The sequence below is a fragment of the Tursiops truncatus genome, chromosome 11, assembly GCF_011762595.2.
Source record: "Tursiops truncatus isolate mTurTru1 chromosome 11, mTurTru1.mat.Y, whole genome shotgun sequence".
NCBI lineage: Eukaryota > Metazoa > Chordata > Mammalia > Artiodactyla > Delphinidae > Tursiops > Tursiops truncatus.
The window spans coordinates 34,049,128-34,069,930 of record NC_047044.1 but is presented as its reverse complement, the minus strand read 5'-3'; the positions used below and the strand labels follow the sequence as shown (position 1 = coordinate 34,069,930).

The 20,803-nt window shown below is 35.0% G+C and overlaps 1 protein-coding gene across 1 annotated transcript in view; it reads left to right on the top strand.

Moving 5' to 3' along the window:
* Positions 1–20,803, top strand: part of LRRIQ1 (leucine rich repeats and IQ motif containing 1) — a 174,706-nt gene that overhangs the window by 84,264 nt on the left and 69,639 nt on the right. Inside the window, 2 exon segments of the mRNA XM_019952053.2 lie at positions 1,220–1,430; positions 7,561–7,680. Coding sequence (XP_019807612.1) covers positions 1,220–1,430; positions 7,561–7,680 — 331 coding nt within the window.

Genomic DNA, 20,803 nt, shown 5'->3' with positions numbered 1-20,803 from the left:
GTTGAAGCATGATTTTTTTTTCCTATAAGGAATACGAGTAGATTATCTTAAGCCAGAAAAAAAATTTATCCACTAACTTCAATTCATAGCAAAATAGATTGAAGGTTTCCACAAGCTTTAGGTAAAATGGTGATGATGATGATGACAGTATTAATAACAATAGAAAATGGTTACATCATTCCTTTCTAATTTCCCACAAATATATTTCTATGAGAAAAAAATATATATAAGGTGATGTCTGGCAGTTTATCACTTAATTCCATTTTGCCTTAAACTCACTAGTATGAGGAATGAAAAAATTTCTTTGGGCTTGGCAATTATAAAATTATTGAAAACTTTTTCAAGGGAGCCTGGAAAAGGTGAATATACATGAATCACTTCTCCTTGATATGCCTTTTAAAAGTAAACCCAAAGATTTGAAGAACAATTAAGCCAGTAGTTAGCACTTTGACTATACCTTGTACCTTGATAATATTTCTGCAATAATCTATGTGGGAAAGGAAAATTCTTTTCCTTTCCATCCAATGATGAAGAATTAAATGATTAAGCAAGCTGAGAACCCACTTACAATCAATGTACATTATTATTCAAATTTTGGTAATGTTGCTGGGCAGCTTATGGGGATGTGGGAAAAACACAGTGTTGATTGATTCAGTGCCAGAAATTGGTAAATAGATGTAGGCAGGAAAAAATGTTAGCATTTACTACTGGGCTTATAAGAGAATGACTTAAGTATTTGTCCATGGGCAGATAGGAAAGTGAAGCTAGCAGACCTGATGGGTCCTTTCTTTTAGAGAGAACGGGGGCTCTTCTTCCTCTCAAAACTTAGTCTCTCTGCTGTGAACAGGATCCCATCCTCTCTTGCCAACTGACTCCTATATTTTTCCCCCTTTTGCATCATCATTTTCCCCCCTTTCTACTGGTTCAGGATCCTTGCTATCATACAAAATCTCGATAATATCTTCCTCCTTAAAAGAAACAAAAATCCCTAGTACTCATATCCCCTCTCTAAGTTACTGGCCCATTTCTCTCCTTCAGATTTTAAGGTTTCTGTATTATTTTTACTTCTATGACTATAGTTAAATAAAAGAACGGGTCTTATTTTTAAATAATACTTTATATAGTCTATGTTTACAAATAAATATATCTTATGAGGACCTCTTAACTACAACTGTATATTTATGGGTACTAAAAATATTTTTTTTTCTCCTCTTAATAGTATGGCAGCTATGGTAATTCAGGCATGCTGGCGTGGTTACACTGTGCGCAGACAGATTCATTTCTCTATAAAGCTACATCCTGCTGCAATAGGACCCCTGACATCACAGTCAAATTCCTGCATTGAAAACCAAATTATTTTAAAGAAAGAAGAAATAAAAAATACTGTGAACATCCAAGAACAGAGGGAGAAGGCTGCTATTCTTATTCAGGTTACTTTTAATCTTTGGGTGAAATAATTAATTATGAGGGATGTATTAGTTATCTTTCACTGGGTTATTCTGTATAACAGGCAATCCCTGAATCTTAGCCATTTACAAATACATGGATTTATTTCTTATTCATGTGACATGTAGGCTGCTGGTTAGCTGCAGGTTGGCTTTGCTTCTGCTGAGTATCTAGGCTTAAGGAGTAGTCTATAATTTGTAAATACTGTTCTTATGACTGAGGGTCAAGCTGAACCACACAATCATATCAAAACTTCTGCTCAGATGTGGCATTTGCCACATATGCTAACATTTGATTAGTCAAAGCAGGTCTCTCTTGGCCTAATCTATAACTATTTCTAGAAGCATGTTTAAAAATCTACTAAAATAATTGTTAAAGTCCTTCAAATATCCATTTAACTTGAAAATTCAGAACCTCACCAAGATCAGATTTCAAAATGAAGTTCAATCTGATCACATTTATTCTTTTATTTATTCACTGATCAAATAATTTTTAGAACGTACTGTTTGTCAAGCACTATTTTAGGTTCAAGAAATTTAACTAGGAACAAAGCATGCAAGATCTCTTCCCTCATGGAGTTTATGTCCTGGTGGGTTAAATAAATACATAAAATAAAGTCTGGAAATTCATGGTACTACACCTGAATTGAATGATAGTAACTAAAAAAAAATATAGTGTTTCCCTTTATTCATTCATTTAGTAACTATTACTTGGCACAAAAATTTTACTAGCTTACATGTTGGGATGTGCAGATAAATAAGGTAAGTATGTTAGATTGTGATAAGTACTAAGGGGAAAAATAAATCAGGAAAAGCGGGATAGGAGTATCTAAGGAAAATTAATCATTTTAGACAGGATGGATGTGGAAGACCAGGGAAGGTGACATTGCAGCAGGAGATAAGCCATTGGGTATCTCAGGGAAGAATATTCCAGGCAGAGGAATATCAGATTCAAAGGCACTGATTTAGGAGCATACCCACAGTGTTTATAGAGCAGTAAGAAACAGTGTGACTGAAGAGGGGTGAAGGGGAGAAGAGTAGGACTTATAAATCCTAAATCATTGTAAAAACTTTGGCTTTTACTCTGAATGACATGGGAAGATATTACAGGAATCTGAGCAAAGGACTCACATGACCAAGTTTCCTTTATGTTGTGATTATAATATAGGAAGGCAATAGTAGGAGCAGCAAAATTGGGAGGCTATTGCAGTAATCCAAAGTGTAGATTTTGGTAGCATGGACCAGAGTATTGCAGAAGAAGTGGTAAGAAAATCACATTCCCAAATATATGTTGATTTATCTTGAGGGTATACGTATATACTTTGAAGGTAGACCTGATGATATTAGTACATGGGGATGTGGTCTTTGAAAGACAGAGAGGAGTCAGGGATGCCTATAAGGTATTGGCATAAGCAACTGGAAAAATAGCCTTAAAATTAAGTTTCTGGGTTTTGTTATTAAAGCCATAGTTTTTTAAGAGAATTATCTTTGCTATGGTTCTAATGAATATATTTAGTATTTCAGTTGACTTAATTTGTCTGGACTGTATTCCTAAGGGCAATGCATAGACAAAGCTGTTACTGATGCCTGAATGGGTTGGGAGTGGAGGGAGGTCAATGGATTCAAGGAAACTCTGAGGAAAAGAAAGGAACCTCAGTTACTGTCTCAAAATACTATTCTGCTGCATGAGGAATGAAAATGTCATGCAGTCCAAACTTCCTCCTGTCATGAGTGGATGAGCAATACATTTTTCAGCATTGATGGTAAATAGATATTAAACTTTTGCTTCATTCTATTCAATAAAGAGAAGTTCATTACTTTATGAAATAGTCTAGCTCAGTGACATATATCTGTTGAATGTCCTTTTGTTAAGTTTGTCTCTGTAACAAATGTAAGCATAATTCAGCCTTTCTTTGCAACTTAGAACAAGTCTCTTCTGAGGTACGTCATGGTATTATACTTAAAATCATTGAAGTCAACTCAACTTCATTTTCTCTTCTCCTGAGTACAATCTAGTTTCTTAAACTATTCATCTTAAAAATATGACTTCTAGACTGTCTAACCATCCGGGAGAGCAGAGCATGATATGGTAGAAAGAGCCCAGGCTTTAGAAGGAGCAAAATGAAGATTTCATGAAGGATGTGGTGGAGACTGCTCTGTGCTCACCAAAACCCACATTCTCCTCTTCCTAGCATACTGCCAGCCTAGATATTCCAGCTTTCCTTGCACTTTTTAGTATGGCCCTTTTTTTCTGAGTAAATGAAAAATATGTGCACCACTTCATGTCTGGCCCATAAAACCTCCCACAAACATTCTTTCATATTCTTTTCCCTTTCTGGTTGGCTGAAGTGAAGACAGCCTTTAGGGCATCCTTGGATGCTGTCTCTTGGGATTGCAGAGTTGCAAAGCCTGGATATCTGAATCACTTTATGTTAAACTGACGCCAGTTGTCTTGTTTTCACTCTCAATGCTTGTTATGTGATCGTGAAATTAATTAGTTTTGAATTATTGTACATTTCTGGATATATTTTTATAGCGCTTAGCTTACCCTAACTAATATTAAGGATATAAGATACAGCTTGAGAAATAGGGCTCAATGTAAATATGTAAGAGAATGGAATTCCAGGTACAAAAGATAGTAGGAATAAAAGAACATAGGATTTCACATTACTGGAATAATAAGTTATAGTACAGCTAGACTACCGTAAGGACTAGAATATTAAGAGAATATAGGAGAAACATGGGCAGAGATGTGTGAACAATTTTAGCAAGAAACAAGTGTATGGTATGAGTATGTTCTGGGATTGGGAGTTGGTGGTAGTTAGAGAAGAAAAAGATGTCGGATATGTCTAATATAGATAGGACTCTGACCAGGGAATTGATTTGAATGTGTGAGAAGGAGGAATTAATCATAGATGGATGGCTGGGAGAAAAATTGAAACCTTGACATGAATAAATAACTTAGAAGAAGAATCTGAACATTACTTATTACACATTTATATTACCTTTATTTCCCATAAACTGAACAGAGGTGGCTGGGACTTTAATTCCTGATCCTACACAGATTCATGAGGGAGGTATCTATACATGTCACACCAGAAAAATATATACTGTGTATTACAGTTTAGAGCTTTGCAGAAGTCGTATCCCTGATAAGTTAGGCTGGATCCATTGTGAGCCATGATGAGTCAGTCCTTTTGCTCTTGTCGTTGAAGGTCTGTATTAAAGAATTCCCTTTATACTCTCTTTCCCCTAGGTCTGCACCTAATCTTGATATCTTATAATTACACTGGTGTAAGAAAAAGGGGGGTGGGGTGGAGGAGGGATAACTGAGGTAGAGAAGATGACCTAGCAAAAAAGAATCAAGGGAAGGAAAGCATGTTTCCCTAACGTTTAGAACCTTGTTAGGACAGGGTTGGGGAAGAAAGGATATGAAGGGTACCTCCCTAGCAGGAATAAGTCACAGACCCATTTGCCATGTAGAGAGAAAGCATTTTGAAAGGTAGCAAGGAACCAAGGGAGCATAAATACTGGATAAAGGAATCAAAAAAGAGAGGAGTTTAAAAAAAAAATTCCAAAATGAAGGGTGCTATTGACTGAATGTTTATGTTCTCCACAACATTCATAAGTTGAAACTTAATCCCCAATGTGATGATATTTGGAGGTGGGGCCTTTTGGAGGTGAATATGTCATGATGGTGGAGCCCCCATGAATGGGATTAGTGCCCTTATAGAAGAGACCCCTGAGAGCTCTCTAGTTCCTTCTACCATGTGAGTACACAGTGAGAAGACAGCCATCTATGAACCAGGAACCTTGCTCTCACCAACAATAAATCTGTCAATGACTTGGTCTTAGACTCCTTAGCCTCCTCCAGAACTGGGAGAAATAAACGTTTGTTGTTTAAGCCACCAAGTCTATGGTATTTTTGTTATTGCAGCCCAAACAAACCAAGACAAAAGGGGGAAAAGAAAAATAGTTTGTTTTCCTCTAAGGTAGCTAGCTTGCATATGCCACTCACCCACAGTACATGACATACCCAGGTCTATAATAACAACCCAGCTACATGAGACTAATGAAGCGGGCAAAGAGCTTTATTATGGTACTCTTTGATGGTACTCTCCATAATGGGTAAGTTAAAAAGAGGAAGGCCACTTTCTCAGGCAATACTTTTAATAATGTTCCTCATCACACAAAGATGTCCTCTCTTCTGTTTCTACCATTTAATACTGTTCAAGTTCTTGATTCATATTGACATCCTTTCTCCTCAGAAAGAGTTTTGAACTCTCTTGGGAAGTTATTTATTCATAGCAAGTTACAAAATAATGGAATACTATTTCTATACTGAAAATCATTTTTAGAGACAAAACTGGTTAAAATTTAGTTATAGTTTTTGAACTTTATGTGATGTTTAATATCACACTATTTTCTTATTTGATAAACTAAGAAGTAAATAGAATTGTTAAAAACAAAGGGACAAGGAAATTGGGAAAATAATATTTAATGTGTGTCTAGTATGTGACAATCATGTGTTCATCACTGTATATAAATGTATATACATTTATCCTACTCCCTTCCCTGCCTTTGAGTCTATGCCAAAGGCAAGTGATGGTGGCTGACTCCCTTGCTATAGTCTGTTTTTTCTCATTTGTACAGCCCTTGATTGTTTCCACTATGTATGTGCATGTGTGCACACACACACGTACACACACACACACACACACACACACATGCCCAATTAGAAGTGGGGCATCTTATGTGATTGGTTTGGGAAGCATATTTGCCTATCTCTGGTTGGTCCAATTGGTCCTGAGTTAGAAGTAGGGACAAAAAATAGAGAAGCTAGCAGTCATTGACCAAGTCTTAACCATTCTTGGCTAATTGTTGCAGAGGTTGTGGTTTGGCTTCCTAGGCTGATTGACAGATTGTGTGTGACTTCTATTGTCATATATGTTCTGACCATTATATGTTTGTATATTTCTCTTCTCAATATATATATTTTTCAGAATAACAATACCAGTATTATTGCTTGCAGTATGGTTACTAAAACATATTTAAGGTAACTTTTGTAGTTAAATTTATCTTTTGATTATATTTCACTAGGAATGTAGTCAAATAAATCTATTTTAAAGTCACTTTAAATACCTTCTGTGTGGTTATGCCCATAGCACAAAATATATTTTTACATTTTTGGGGGGAGTTTCTTTTACTTCATATTTATTTGTTTTACAATTTTATTAAGCATGTGCACAGTTCCAAAATCAAATCTAAGCAAGGTGTATATTCAGAGACATCTGGCTTCTACTGTTTTCTATCTCTATAGGTAATAATTTTTAAAATTAATTTTATGCTTTCACTTTGTAAATATTAGCAACCACATATATTTAAATATATACGTTTATATAATGTATATTGTTTATTATATATTTTATATGGATTTTCATAGATAAATGGAGGCATGCAATACACATTTCTACCTATGTTTTACACTTACTATATATCCTGGAGCTTACTCCCTAGCAGTGTATACAGATACTAATTTTTTAAAAACTCCAGTGTTCTTGGAATTATAGTTAGGAAAGCTCCAAGATTCCTCCAAGATTATTGAGGAATCTGAATGTTTTTAATTCTATTATTATGTGCTTGGTTTATTTAAAGATGAAATTAGTTAATTGTTATGGACCAGGATACTAAGTCTCTAATATGGCCATTTATATATGTTGAAGTTTTCCTAAATGAGTGTTAGTTTATTTTATACATAATCATTTGAAAATTAGCAAAATTGGTTTTCCTCTGTATCTCTTTCTACTTAATTTAGAATGGGTCCCAGAGGAATTGTCAGATAATTGATTGGTTGACCTACATGTGCAGTTGAGGGAGTTTTAAAGATTCTTTTCTGCTTACCACAAGGAAAATCTCCTGAGATTCAGAGCTTTAGACACAAGCAGTCATTTAATTTATCTTCCAGTTTTAAATGTCACATAAAGTTCAAAAAACAGATTATTGAGCCATTAAACTAAGGTCTAAGATGTTTTATCTTCCTAATGGGATAACACAGAGAATCTGGTTTGGAGTTTGATCTATAACCTTGTATAACATGCTTTAAATTTTTGTTTAGGCAGTTTGGAAGGGCTTTCTTTTGCGAAAGAAACTGACAACAGCTCTAGAGGCTATTAAGAATGAAGAATCTGAAGAAGAATACGAAGAAATAGATTTAGAAGATTTTACATTTGATGAAGTAAGTGCCAACTACAACATATAGATATTGGTCTTAAAATATTTTAGTATACTATTTTGGAGCTAAACCTTTTTCTAAGGTTTTCATCCTTTTAACACTGTGTTATAGATTTTTTTTCAAGTTGCACTTGAAAAAGTATGCTTCTAATTTTTTAACATCTTCATTTATGATACAAGCTTGTACAGTGTGTAAATGTGGTCATGGAATATTTACAAGAATTTGTGTGTATTCTTCAACCAGATTTACACAATGTTTTATCAATTATTCTTCATTAAATATAACTCTGAGCTTATTTATGCCCTGTTCAACAAATTTTAATAGCTCTTTGTGGCCTAGCAAAATGAAGACAGCCTCCTTAAATTGTTATTCAAGTATTCAACAATAAGACAGCAAACTCTACAGACATATTTACCACTTCCCACCTGTGGCGTCCACATGCTCTAACCACATTGAGCACCTTCTTACTGTACCTTTTACGTCCTTAGTCTTGCTTATTCTGTTTCCTCTTCTCTAGACAGTTAAACCTACATAACTACCACTAAGATTAAGGTAGAGGACATATGACTATCCCCAGAAGACTTCTCATGCCTTCATAGTATTCATACCTCCATCATCATCAGATTAGTTTTGCCTATTTCTGAACTTCCAAATAAGTGGGATCATCCAGTATGTACTCTTTTTTCATATAATATTATGTCTGTGAGATATACCTATGTGGTTGAGTGTAGCTGTATATATACCATTCTTTTCAATATACTACTTTTAATCTATGATTTGAATATACCAATTTTTAAAAGTCTGTTCTACTTTTGGTGGATTATTTGTCACCGAGTTATTTCTAGTGTTGCCTATTATGACTAAAGACGCTATGAACATTTTTTTTAATAAATTTATTTATTTATTTTTGGCTGCGTTGGGTCTTCGTTGCTGTGCGCGGGTTTTCTCTACTTGCGTCAAGTGGGGGCTACTCTTTGCTGTGGTGCGCGGGCTTCTCACTGCGGTGGCTTCTCGTCGCAGAGCACAGGCTCTAGGTGTGCGGGCTTCAGTAGTTGCAGCACGTGGGCTCAGGTAGTTGTGGCTCACAGGCTCTAGAGTGCAGGCTCAGTCATTGTGGTGCAAGGGCATAGTTGCTCTGAGGCATGTCGGATTTTCCCAGACCAGGGATCGAACCCGTGTCCCCTGCAGTGGCAGGCGGATTCTTAACCACTGCGCCACCAGGGAAGGCCAGCTATGAACATTCTTGTACATGCTTTTTGATGTGCATGTTCACATTTCTTTTGGGAACTGAATTTCTCAGTCATAACATTAACCTATATTTAGTAGCTAGCACCTAACAGTATTCCAAAGTGATTGTATCAATTTACCGTCCTATCAGCAGGATATGAGAGTTTCAGAGGAGATTTATCCTCACCAACACTTTGTATTTTCATGTCTTTTTTTCCCCCCAATCCAGTAGGTTTGTAGTGGTATCTAGTTGTTTTAATTTCCATTTCTCTCATAACTAATACTGTTGAATACGTTTTCATATGCTTACTGGCCATTTGGATATCTACTTTTATGACATGATCAAATGTTTGTGCTTTCTTTTAAACTTTAATTTTATTTATTTTTTTATACAGCAGATTCTTATTAGTCATCAATTTTATACACATCAGTGTATACATGTCAATCCCAACCGCCCAATTCATCACACCACCACTCCGCCCCCCTCTCCCACCACTTTCCCTTGGTGTCCCTTGGTGTTCATATGTTTGTTCTCTGCATCTCTGTCTCAAATTCTGCCCTGCAAACTGGTTCATCTGTATCATTTTTCTAGGTTCCACATATATGCGTTAATATACGATACTTGTTTTTCTCTTTCCGACTTACTTCATTCTGTATGACAGTCTCTAGATTCATCCACATCTCTACAAATGACTCAATTTCATTCCTTTTAATGGCTGAGTAACACTCCATCATATGTATGTACCACGTCTTCTTTATCCATTCATCTGTCGATGGACATTTAGGTTGTTTCCATGTCCTGGCTATTGTAAATAGTGCTGCAATGAACATAGGAGTGCATGTGTCTTTTTGAATTACGGTTTTCTCTGGGTATATGCCCAGTAGTGGGATTGTTGGGTCATATGGTAATTCTATTTTTAGTTTTTTAAGGAACCTCCATACTGTTCTCCGTAGCGGCTGTATCAGTTTACATTCCCACCAACAGTGCAAGAGGGTTCCCTTTTCTTCATACCCTCTCCAGCATTTCTTCTTTGTAGATTTTTTGATGATCCCCATTCGAACTGGTGTGAGGTGATTCCTCATTGTAGTTTTGATTTGCATTTCTCTAATAATTAGTGATGTTGAGCATCTATTCAGGTGCTTCTTGACCATCTGTATGTCTTCTTTGGAGAAATGTCTACTTAGGTCTTCTGCCCATTTTTGGATTGGGTTGTTTGTTTCTTTAATTTTCAGCTGCATGAGCTGTTTATATATTTTGGAGATTAATCCTTTGTCCGTTGATTCATTTGCAAATATTTTCTCCCATTCTGAGGGCTGTCTTTTCGTCTTGTTTATGGTTTCCTGTGCTGTGCAAAAGCTTTTAAGTTTCATTAGGTCCCATTTGTTTATTTTTGTTTTTATTTCCATTAATCTAGGAGGGGGATCAAAAAAGATCTTGCTGTGATTTATGTCAAAGAGTGTTCTTCCTAAGTTTTCCTCTAAGAATTTTATAGTGTCCGAACTTACATTTAGGTCTCTAATCCATTTTGAGTTTATTTTTGTGTATGGTGTTAGGGAGTGTTCTAATTCCACTCTTTCACATGTAGCTGTCCAGTTCTCCCAGCACCACTTATTGAAGAGACTGTCTTTTCTCCATTGTATATCCTTGCTTCCTTTGTCATAGATTAGTTGACCATAGGTGCATGGGTTTATCTCTGGGCTTTCTATCTTGTTCCAATGATCTATGTTTCTGCTTTTGTGCCAGTACCATATTGTCTTGATTACTGTAGCTTTGTAGTATAGTCCGAAGTCAGGGAGTCTGATTCCTCCTGCTCCATTTTTTTTCCCTGAAGACTGCTTTGGCTATTCAGGGTCTTTTGTGTCTCCAAACAAATTTTAAGATTTTTTTGTTCTACTTCTGTAAAAAAATGCCATTGGTAATTTGATAGGCATTGCATTGAATCTGTAGATTGCTTTGGGTAGTATAGTTAATTTCACAATATTGATTCTTCCAATCCAAGAACATGGTATATCTCTCCATCTGTTGGTATCATCTTTAATTTCTTTCATCAGTGTTTTATAGTTTTCTGCATACAGGTCTTTTGTCTCCCTAGGTAGGTTTATTCCTAGATATTTCATTATTTTTGTTGCAGTGGTAAATGGGAGTGTTTCCTTAATTTCTCCTTCAGATTTTTCATCATTACTGTATAGGAATGCAAGAGATTTCTATGCATTAATTTTGTATCCTGCACCCAAATTCATTGTTTAGCTCTAGTAGTTTTCTGGTGGCACCTTTAGGATTCTCTATGTATAGTATCATGTCGTCTGCAAAGAGTGACAGTTTTAGTTCTTCTTTTCCAGTTTTTGTTCCTTTTATTTCTTTATCTTCTCTGATTGCCATGGCTAGGACTTCCAAAACTGTGTTGAATAATAGTGGTAAGAGTGGACATCCTTGTCTTGTTCCTGATCTTAGAGGAAATGCTTTCAGATTTTCACTGTTGAGAATGATGTTTGCTGTTGGTTTGTCATGTATGGCCTTTATTATGTTGAGGTAGGTTCCCTCTATGCCCACTTTCTGGAGAGTTTTTATCATAAATTGGTGTTGAATTTTGTCAAAAGCTTTTTCTGCATCTATTGAGATGATCATATGGTTTTTCTTCTTCAATTTGTTAATATGGTGTATCACGTTGATTGATTGGTATATATTGAAGAATCCTTGCATCCCTGGGATAAATCCCACTTGAACATGGTGTATGATCCTTTTAATGTGTTGTTGAATTCTGTTTGCTAGTATTTTGTTGAGGATTTTTGCATCTATATTCATCAGTGATATTGGTATGTAATTTTCTTTTTTTGTAGTCTTTGTCTGGTTTTGGTATCAGGGTGATGGTGGCCTCATAGAATGAGTTTGGGAGTGTTCCTTCCTCTGCAGTTTTTTGGAAGAGTTTGAGAAGGATGGGTGTTAGCTCTTCTCTAAATGTTTGATAGAATGTACCTGTGAAGCCATCTGGTCCTGGACTTTTGTTTGTTGGAAGATTTTTCATAACAGTTTCAATTTCATTACTTGTGATCGGTCTGTTCAAATTTTCTATTTCTTCCTGGTTCAGTCTTGGAAGGTTATACCTTTCTAAGCATTTGTCCATTTCTTCCAGGTTGTCCATTTTATTGGCTTAGAGTTGCTTGTAGTAGTCTCATAGGATGCTTTGTATTTCTGTGGTGTCTGTTGTAACTTCTCCTTTTTCATTTCTAATTTTGATTTGAGTCCTCTCACTCTTTTTCTTCATGAGTCTGGCTAATGGTTTATCAATTATTGTTTATCTTCTCAAAGAACCAGCTTTTAGTTTTATTGATCTTTGCTATTGTTTTCTTTGTTTCTATTTCATTTATTTCTGCTCTGATCTTTATTATTTCTTTCCTTCTGCTAACTTTGGGTTTTGTTTTTTCTTCTTTCACTAATTCCATTAGGTGTAAGGTTAGATTGTTTATTTGAAGTTTTTCTTGTTTATTGAGGTAGGCTTGTATAGCTCTAAACTTCCCTCTTAGGACTGCTTTTGCTGCATCCCATAGGTTTTGGATCGTCGTGTTTTCATTTTCACTTGTCTCTACGAATGTTTTGATTTCCTCTTTGATTTCTTCAGTGATCTCTTGATTATTTAGTAACGTATTGTTTAGCCTCCTTGTGTTTGTGTTTTTTACGTTTTTTTCCCTGTAATTGAGTTCTAATCTCATAGCGTTGTGGTCGGAAAAGATGCTTGATATGATTTCGATTTTCTTAAATTTACTGAGGCTTGATATGTGACCCAAGATATGATCTATCCTGGAGAATGTTCCGTGCGCACTTGAGAAGAAAGTGTAATCTGCTGTTTTTGGATGGAATGTTCTATAAATATCAATTAAATCTATCTGGTCTATTGTTTCATTTAAAGCTTCTGTTTCCTTATTTATTTTCATTTTGGATGATCTGTCCATTGGTGTAAGTGAGGTGTTAAAGTCCCCCACTATTATTGTGTTACTGTCGATTTCCTCTTTTTTAGCTGTTAGCAGTTGCCTTATGTATTGAGGTGCTCCTTTGTTGGGTGCATATATTCTTATAATTGTTATATCTTCATCTTGGATTGGTCCCTTGATCATTATGTAGTATCCTTCCTTGTCTCTTGTAACATTCTTTATCTTAAATTCTATTTTCTCTGATATGAGTATTGCTACTCCAGCTTTCTTTTGATTTCCATTTGCATGGAATATCTTTTTCCATCCCCTCACTTTCAGTCATATGTGTCCCTAGGTCTGAAATGGGTCTTGTAGACAACATATATATCGGTCTTGTTTTTGTATCCATTCAGCAAGTGTGTGTCTTTTGGTTGGAGCATTTAATCCATTTACGTTAAGGTAATTATCGATATGTATGGTCCTATGACCATTTTCTTAATTGTTATGGGGTTTTTTTGTAGGTCCTTTTCTTCTTCTGTTTTTCCCACTTAGATAAATTCCTTTAGCATTTGTTGTAGAGCTGGTTTGGTGGTGCTGAATTCTCTTAGCTTTTGCTTGTCTGTAAAGCTTTTAATTTCTCCATTGAATCTGAATGAGATCCTTGCTGGGTAGAGTAATCTTGGTTGTAGGTTCCTCCCTTTCATCACTTTAAGTATATCATGCCACTCCCTTATGGCTTGTAGAGTTTCTGCTGAGAAATCAGCTGTTAACCTTATGGGAGTTCCCTTGTATGTTACTTTTCATTTTTCCTTTGCTGCTTTCAATAATTTTTCTTTGGCTTTAATTTTTGCCAATTTGATTACTGTGTGTCTCGATGTGTTTCTCCTTGGTTTTATTCTGTATGGGACTCGCTGCGCTTCCTGGACTTGGGTGGCTCTTTCCTTTCCCATGTTCGGGGAGTTTTCGACTGTAATCTCTTCAAGTATTTTCTCTGGTCCTTTCTCTCTCTCTTCTCCTTCTGGGACCCCTATAATGTGAATGTAGTTGTGTTTAATGTTGTCCCAGAGGTCTCTTAGGCTGTCTTCATTTCTTTTCATTCTTTTTTCTTTATTCTGTTCCGCAGCAGTGAATTTCACCATTCTGTCTTCCAGGTCACTTTTCCGTTCTTCTGCCTCAGTTATTCTGCTATTGTATTGTATTGTATTGTTATTGTATTGTTCATCTCTGTTTGTTTGTTCTTTAATTCTTCTAGATCTTTGTTAAACATTTCTTACATTTTCTTGATCCTTGCCTCCATTCTTTTTCTGAGGTTCTGGATCATCTTCACTATCATTATTCTGAATTCTTTTTCTGGAAGGTTGCCTATCTCCACTTCATTATGTTGTTTATCTGGGGTTTTATCTTGTACCTTAATCTGGTACATAGCCCTCTGCCTTTTCATCTTGTCTATCTTTTTGTGAATGTGGTCTTTGTTCCACAGGTTTCAGGATTGTAGTTCTTCTTGCTTTTGCTGTCTGCCCTCTGGTGGATGAGGCCATCTAAGAGGCTTGTGTAAGTTTCCTGATGAGAGGGACTGGTCGTTTGTGCATTTTTATGTAGGGTTGTACATCTCTTTTCTTATTGGCTTGTAGGAGTGCTCTATATAATCTAAATACCTCTCTGTTTTCCCGTGCAAATATATTCCCTAAATTCTGGGGTTTCCCTTTTTTTCTCTCTCTTTATGGTTTAGTTTTATGAACAGAATGTTTCTGTTTTAAATTAAAAACAAAAGTTTTTAGTTGTGACATATAAGATATCTTTGCTTACTCAGGTCATTAACATATTCTAGAAACTTTATTATCTTAACTTTCAGCATTTAAGTCTGTGGTGCATCTGGAATTAAATTTTGCCTGCAGTGTGAATAAGGGGTCAACTTCCCTCCAAACATACACATTTGGTTATTTTGTTGACCCACAACCATTTGTTGTTTAGACCATACTTTTCACAATGGATTACAGTGGAGGCCTTTATTTAAATTCAGGAAACTCTGTGCATGGGTTCTCTTAATTTTTCTCATCATTCTGTTGTTTATTCTTATATCACTATTTCAATTTCTGTATAATTTATAATAAATTTTGTTATCTAGTCTAATAAGAGCTCCAACTTTGTTCTTCTTCAAGAAAGAACTGCTATTGCTACCGTTGATCCATTTCATTAATGTACAAATTTTAGAACCATCCTGTCAGTTTGCACAATGAATGTTAGTATTTTCTCTAAGATTGCAAGAAGTCTGTAAATCAATTTGGGAGAACTGATATTTTTAGAATATTACATTTTTAAATTCATGAACATAGAATATCTCATTTATTTAAGCCACTTAAAATCTCTGCCCATAAGAGCAGAGATTTTTTTTTTCTTGTGCCTCTTATTTATTTTTCTTGCTTTATTGTCCTGACTACTACCTTCAGTAAAATGTTAAATAATGGTGATTTTAGCAGTCATCTTTTGCTAGCTCCTGGTCTCAGGCTGAAAGCTTTCCATGATGAAGTCAGATGTTTAATGCATGTTTCTTGTAGAAACTCTATATTTGATTGAGTTACCCTCCTTAGTATCTTCTTACCTTTCTAAAAGTTTAATATGATGATGATGTTGATGATTCTACATATGATTTGGATTTTATCAGATACTTTTTATACCTATAACATTGATTTTTAAAAATTAAACCTTGTATTCCTAGAATAAACCAACTTAACTATAATACATTATCTTTTTATATATCTCTGAATTTGATCTGCTGATATTTTGGTTAGGATTTTTGCATTTATATTCTAGAAGAAGCTGTGCCCATATATTTTCTTTCTTGTAAAACTCTTCAGATTTTTTTATCAAGATTGTGTTGACCTTATATTTGATTAGGAAGTGTTTCCTATGTTTGATGTAAGATTGGAAGAGTTTGATGTAAGATTGATGTTATTTGTTTCTTAACAATTTGTCTTAGCACATAATCTATTTGGGATAATATTACATGTGCACTTGAAAGAAATGTGCATTTTGCAGGTGTTATGGTTACTAAAATCTCAGTTACTTCAAGCTTGTTAATTGTGTTTTAAAGAATCCTTATTTTTAGTGATTTGGGGAGGTTTCTATCAGTTATTGACAGAAGAATGCTAAAATCTCTTCTTAAGATTGTGGGTTTCTCTAAATCAGTTTTTAGTTCTGTCAAATTTGGCCTCATACTTTGAGGATATGTTATTAGGGTATACATGTTTAGAATAGTTAAGTCATTGTATTACTGACACTTTTATAATGATAAAATTTCACTCTTTAATTCTAATTTCCCTCTTTAACTAATTGCCTTATTGGCCATTCCCTCTGATATTTTCATACTTACAGCAACTTTCTTTTGACTGGTAATTTTATAATATATATTTTCCTAACCATTCCCATTAAACATCTCTGTTGCTTTTATATTGAAACTGTGACTCTTATACGAGTATACAGTTGGATTTTGCTTACTTTTATATTCCATTTTGATTTTTTATTAATATATTCAGACTTTAAATTTATTTCAATTGAGAGTATAATTAGGTTTATATATTTCATCTTTCTGTTTGTGTTCCATTTGTCCTGTTAGTTCTGTGTTCCTTTTCTGCTTCTTTTTACCTTTTTTTCCCCTTTAATCAGGTATTTTTGTTTTTCCTTTTTTTCTCACATTAGTTTGTTAATTTATGATTACCTCTTTCTATGCACTTCATTCCTTCCTGCATTATTATGCTTCCATCATTTTCTTTTACCTTAAGGACTTTCTTTAATATATATTTTAGTTCAGGTCAGTTTTTGATTGCTTGAAAATTTCTTTCACTTAAAACTTTGAAGGATATCTTCTTTAGATATAGAATTCCAGGTAGGCTTTTGGTGTTTGAAGATGCCATATTTATTATCTTCTGGCTTTCATAGATTCTATTGAAAAGTCAGTAATAAGTCTTATTTTTTCTTCTTTGAAGATACTTCTTTCCAACTCTTACTCCCCAGACTACTTTTAAGGTTTATTTCCTGTATTTGTTTTTCAGCCTGGGTGTGGTTTTCTTTGTATGTACTCTGCTTGGAGTGGGGGAGGTTATGTGGCTTCTTGAATCTGTGGTTTATGTCTTTCATCAGTTTTGGAAATTGCTTGGCCAGAGGTATTTCAAATATTTAATCTTTTTCATTATCTCTCTTCTCTGAGGTAAAGTAGGTCCAAAAACACATATGTTAGAATCCCTTACCATTTCTCATGTGTCTCTTAGACTCTTTTCTGAATTGTTTTCTTTTTTTACTTCTGTTTTAATTTGCATGTTTCCTACTGACCCATCTTGTAGTTCACTAATCATCTCTTTTATCTAATCATTTTTAGCCTATCTATTAAATTCCTAATTTCAGTTATTCTGTTTTTTAGTTCTGGAATTTCTACTTGATTATTTGTTGTAAATTCTAGTTATATATTGAAGTTTTCTATCATTTCCTGTATTTTCTTGAACATACTGAGTATGGTATATTCAAAGTTTTCTCGGTTAATTGCAACATCTGGATCACTTGTAGGTTTATTTCTATTGACAATTTATCTCTTGTATTGGGTTGACCAAAAAGTGCTTTCGGTTTTTAAGTAAAAATAAAGGACACATTTTTCATTTTCACCGAGAACTTTATTGAACAACGTATTCACCCTTTTGTTCCACTACCTTCTACCATTTTTCAGGCAACTTTATAATTCCATCTACCCAAAACTTTTTATCTTTTTGAGCAAAGAACTGTTCCAGGTGCCTTTTACAGTCTTCCAGGGAATTAAAATTTTTTCCATTAAGAGAATTTTGTAAAGACTGAAATAAATGGAAATGCAAAGGTGCAATGTCTGGTGAATACGGCAGATGAATCAGAACTTCCCAGCCAAGCTGTAACAGTTTTTGCCTGGTCTTCAAAGAAATATGTGGTCTCACATCATTCTGATGGAAGATTATGCATCTGGTCTAATTAATCATCTGGTTTTTTTTGAAACGAGCGCATAATAGAAGACTCCCTTCCAATTCCATCATATACGTAACATCACCTTCTTTGGATGAAGACCAGCCTTTGGTGTGGTTGGTGGTAGTTCATTTTGCATGCCCCACAATCTCTTCCCTTCCACATTATTATACAGTATCCACTTTTCATCACCTGACACAATTTGTTTTAAAAATGGACCAGTTTAAGTAGAGAATCGCATGCAGAAAAATGGTCAAGAAGGTATTTTTTATTTAACTTACGTGGAACCCAAACATCAATGCTATTAACATAACCAAGCTGGTGCAAATGACTTTAAACGCTTGATTTGGATATTTTGAGTTTGTTGGCCATCTCTCACATGGTATAACATTGATTGTCCTCAATTAATGTCTCGATTTGATTGCTATCAACGTAACTGGTCTATCCAACCATGGAGCATCACCCAGGGAGAAATCTCCAGCACGAAACTTCACAAACCACTTTTGACACATTTGATCAGTCACAAAACCTTCTCCATACACTACACAAATCTTTTTTTGCATTTCAGTTGTGTTTTTACCTTTCTTTAAATAAAGCATAATATGCCAAAAATGTTGTTTTTTTCTCCATCTTCAATATTAAATGGCTACACAAAAATTCACCAATTTTGATTTTTTTTTCTTTAATGCACGCTGAAATGACAGCTGTCACAATACAATCTAACAAAATAGTTTTGAATGAAGTTAAGACAACTAAGCACTACTAGAGCCATCTTATGGAATAAAACGAACAAACCTTTTGGCCAACCCAATATTTTGAGTCAGCCAATTCTCTTTATTAGCATTTAGTCATTGATTAAGTATCAGACATATATGTAAAAAGTATAAAGGCACTGGAAGATGTTTTATTTCTCTAAAGAGGATTTAATTTTGTTCTGACAGGCAGATATTGTATAGACAGAGATCCTTTTGAGGCTTATTTTTAAGCTTTGTTAGGGCTGGTCTGTTTCTGGTTTCTCTTAGGGTTGAGCCAATATAATGTTTAAACTGAGAATGGGATATTTACCAGATTACCTTCACCTTGTTTTTTCCTGAATTCTAATCCCTTTCTCCATAGCATCAAATGACTAAAGAAATTTCTTTTTAGCTTTTTAGCACACCAGCTATTGCTATTGCACTTTGAGTCTAGGTATCTCTCCACCACACATGCTACTTGGAATTTGCAAACATATGAAGGGTTTATTTTATACATGACTTTGAGCTCACATTTCAGTGGTTCTCTCCTCTCAGGGATCTTGGTCCTTCAATCCTAACTGCCTTGGCATCCCTACACTTTAACCTCTGTCTCTTCATTCCAGTGAAACTGCTACAAGTAGGCCTTAGATTTCTGCTTGGCTTCTCTTTCCTGTTAATAAAATGGGGAATTTCCCTGAGGGAAAATGTGGCAGGAAATACAGGGTTCACATCCGCATGAGACTCTACTCTCTGGGATCTTAGCTTTTTAAGTCTTGAGTACCTTCAGCTCCTTTTTTTTTTTTTTTTTTTTTTTTGGCGGGGGGATATGTGGGCCTCTCACTGTTGTGGCCTCTCCCGTTGCAGAGCACAGGTTCCAGACGCACAGACTCAGCAGCCATGGCTCACGGGCCCAGCCGCTCCGCGGCATGTGGGATATTCCTGGACTGGGGCATGAACCCTTGTCCCCTGCATCGGCAGGCGGACTCTCAACCACTGCGCCACCAGGGAAGCCCTCAGCTCCTTTTTTAATCCAATATTTATAGTTGTTCTCAGGCGAATCTTAATTCTAGTTAAAGCTATACCAGAATAAAATGTCCAAAATGAAATGTTTATAAATATTTCAAGTCAGTGATTATTTTAAGTGTTTCAGACATTATTCTCACCACAGTGAACAAAAGAGATAAAATCTCTGACCTCAGTGACCTTACATTCACTTAAGGTGACAGACAGTGAATAAATATATATACAGAATACTAGAAGATATTGAAAATTGCTATAAAAATTTTTATAAGGAAGGTTAAGAGATAGAGCATAGAATCTGATTGGACTATCATGGGAGGCCTACATGAGGTGAAATATTTTTATAGAGATGTGAAAATAAAGTGAAGGGATAGCCATTGGGTAATATGGTGTGGGGCTAAGTGGAGGGCAAGTATGGAAGCCTTGAAACAGGAACTTTTTTAGTATACTAAAGAAACAGAATATTTACAGTAAGTAGAACTGATTAGTTGTGGAGAATAGCCAGAGATAGGGAAGAAACAGAGAAATGGTCAGGGAACAGTTCACATAAAGCCTGTGATATGAAGTCAAGAACTTTGAATTTTATTTCAAATGTGATAGAACATTATTATTGGGTTTTGAGCAAGGGAGTTAAATGTATTATTTGTTTTAAATGGATGAATTTGCTTGTAATACAGAGATTATAGTTTAGGGGAGCTAAGAATTAAAACTAAATACCAATTAAGAAGGTATTATTACTTTGCCTTCCTTTGACATATTTTTTACTCCCTTTTTTATGGCCATCACTTCATTTTAAAATCATCTTACAACTTCAGATGACATAATCAAATTACAAAAGTGTCCCTATATTTTTTGTTCTTTCTTTCTCTTACTTTCATCTTTACAACTGTAAGACATATCTAACCAGGACTTCCCTTTTATCACTTATTTAGGTCATAACAATAGTTGCCTTTGGTATAGTCTATACTTTTCTTTAAGATTTATCACAAGAGAGTTGTAGTGATATACATGTATTCAAACTTATATTTTCCTTCCCAGCCAACAAATACTGAATGTTTACGGTATGGTAGGTACTGTACTTGGTGCTAGGGTAGGTACATTGACAGACATAACATGACCCCAAGTTTAGGAGATGTCAGAAATATATTTGAATATTTTCAGCTATAAAAGAAGTAAATATAAAATTGTCTTAATGAATTAGCCTCAAACAAAAAGCCCGGATCAATCTGCCATGAAGTCTTTATATTGGTTTGTTGCCTCTC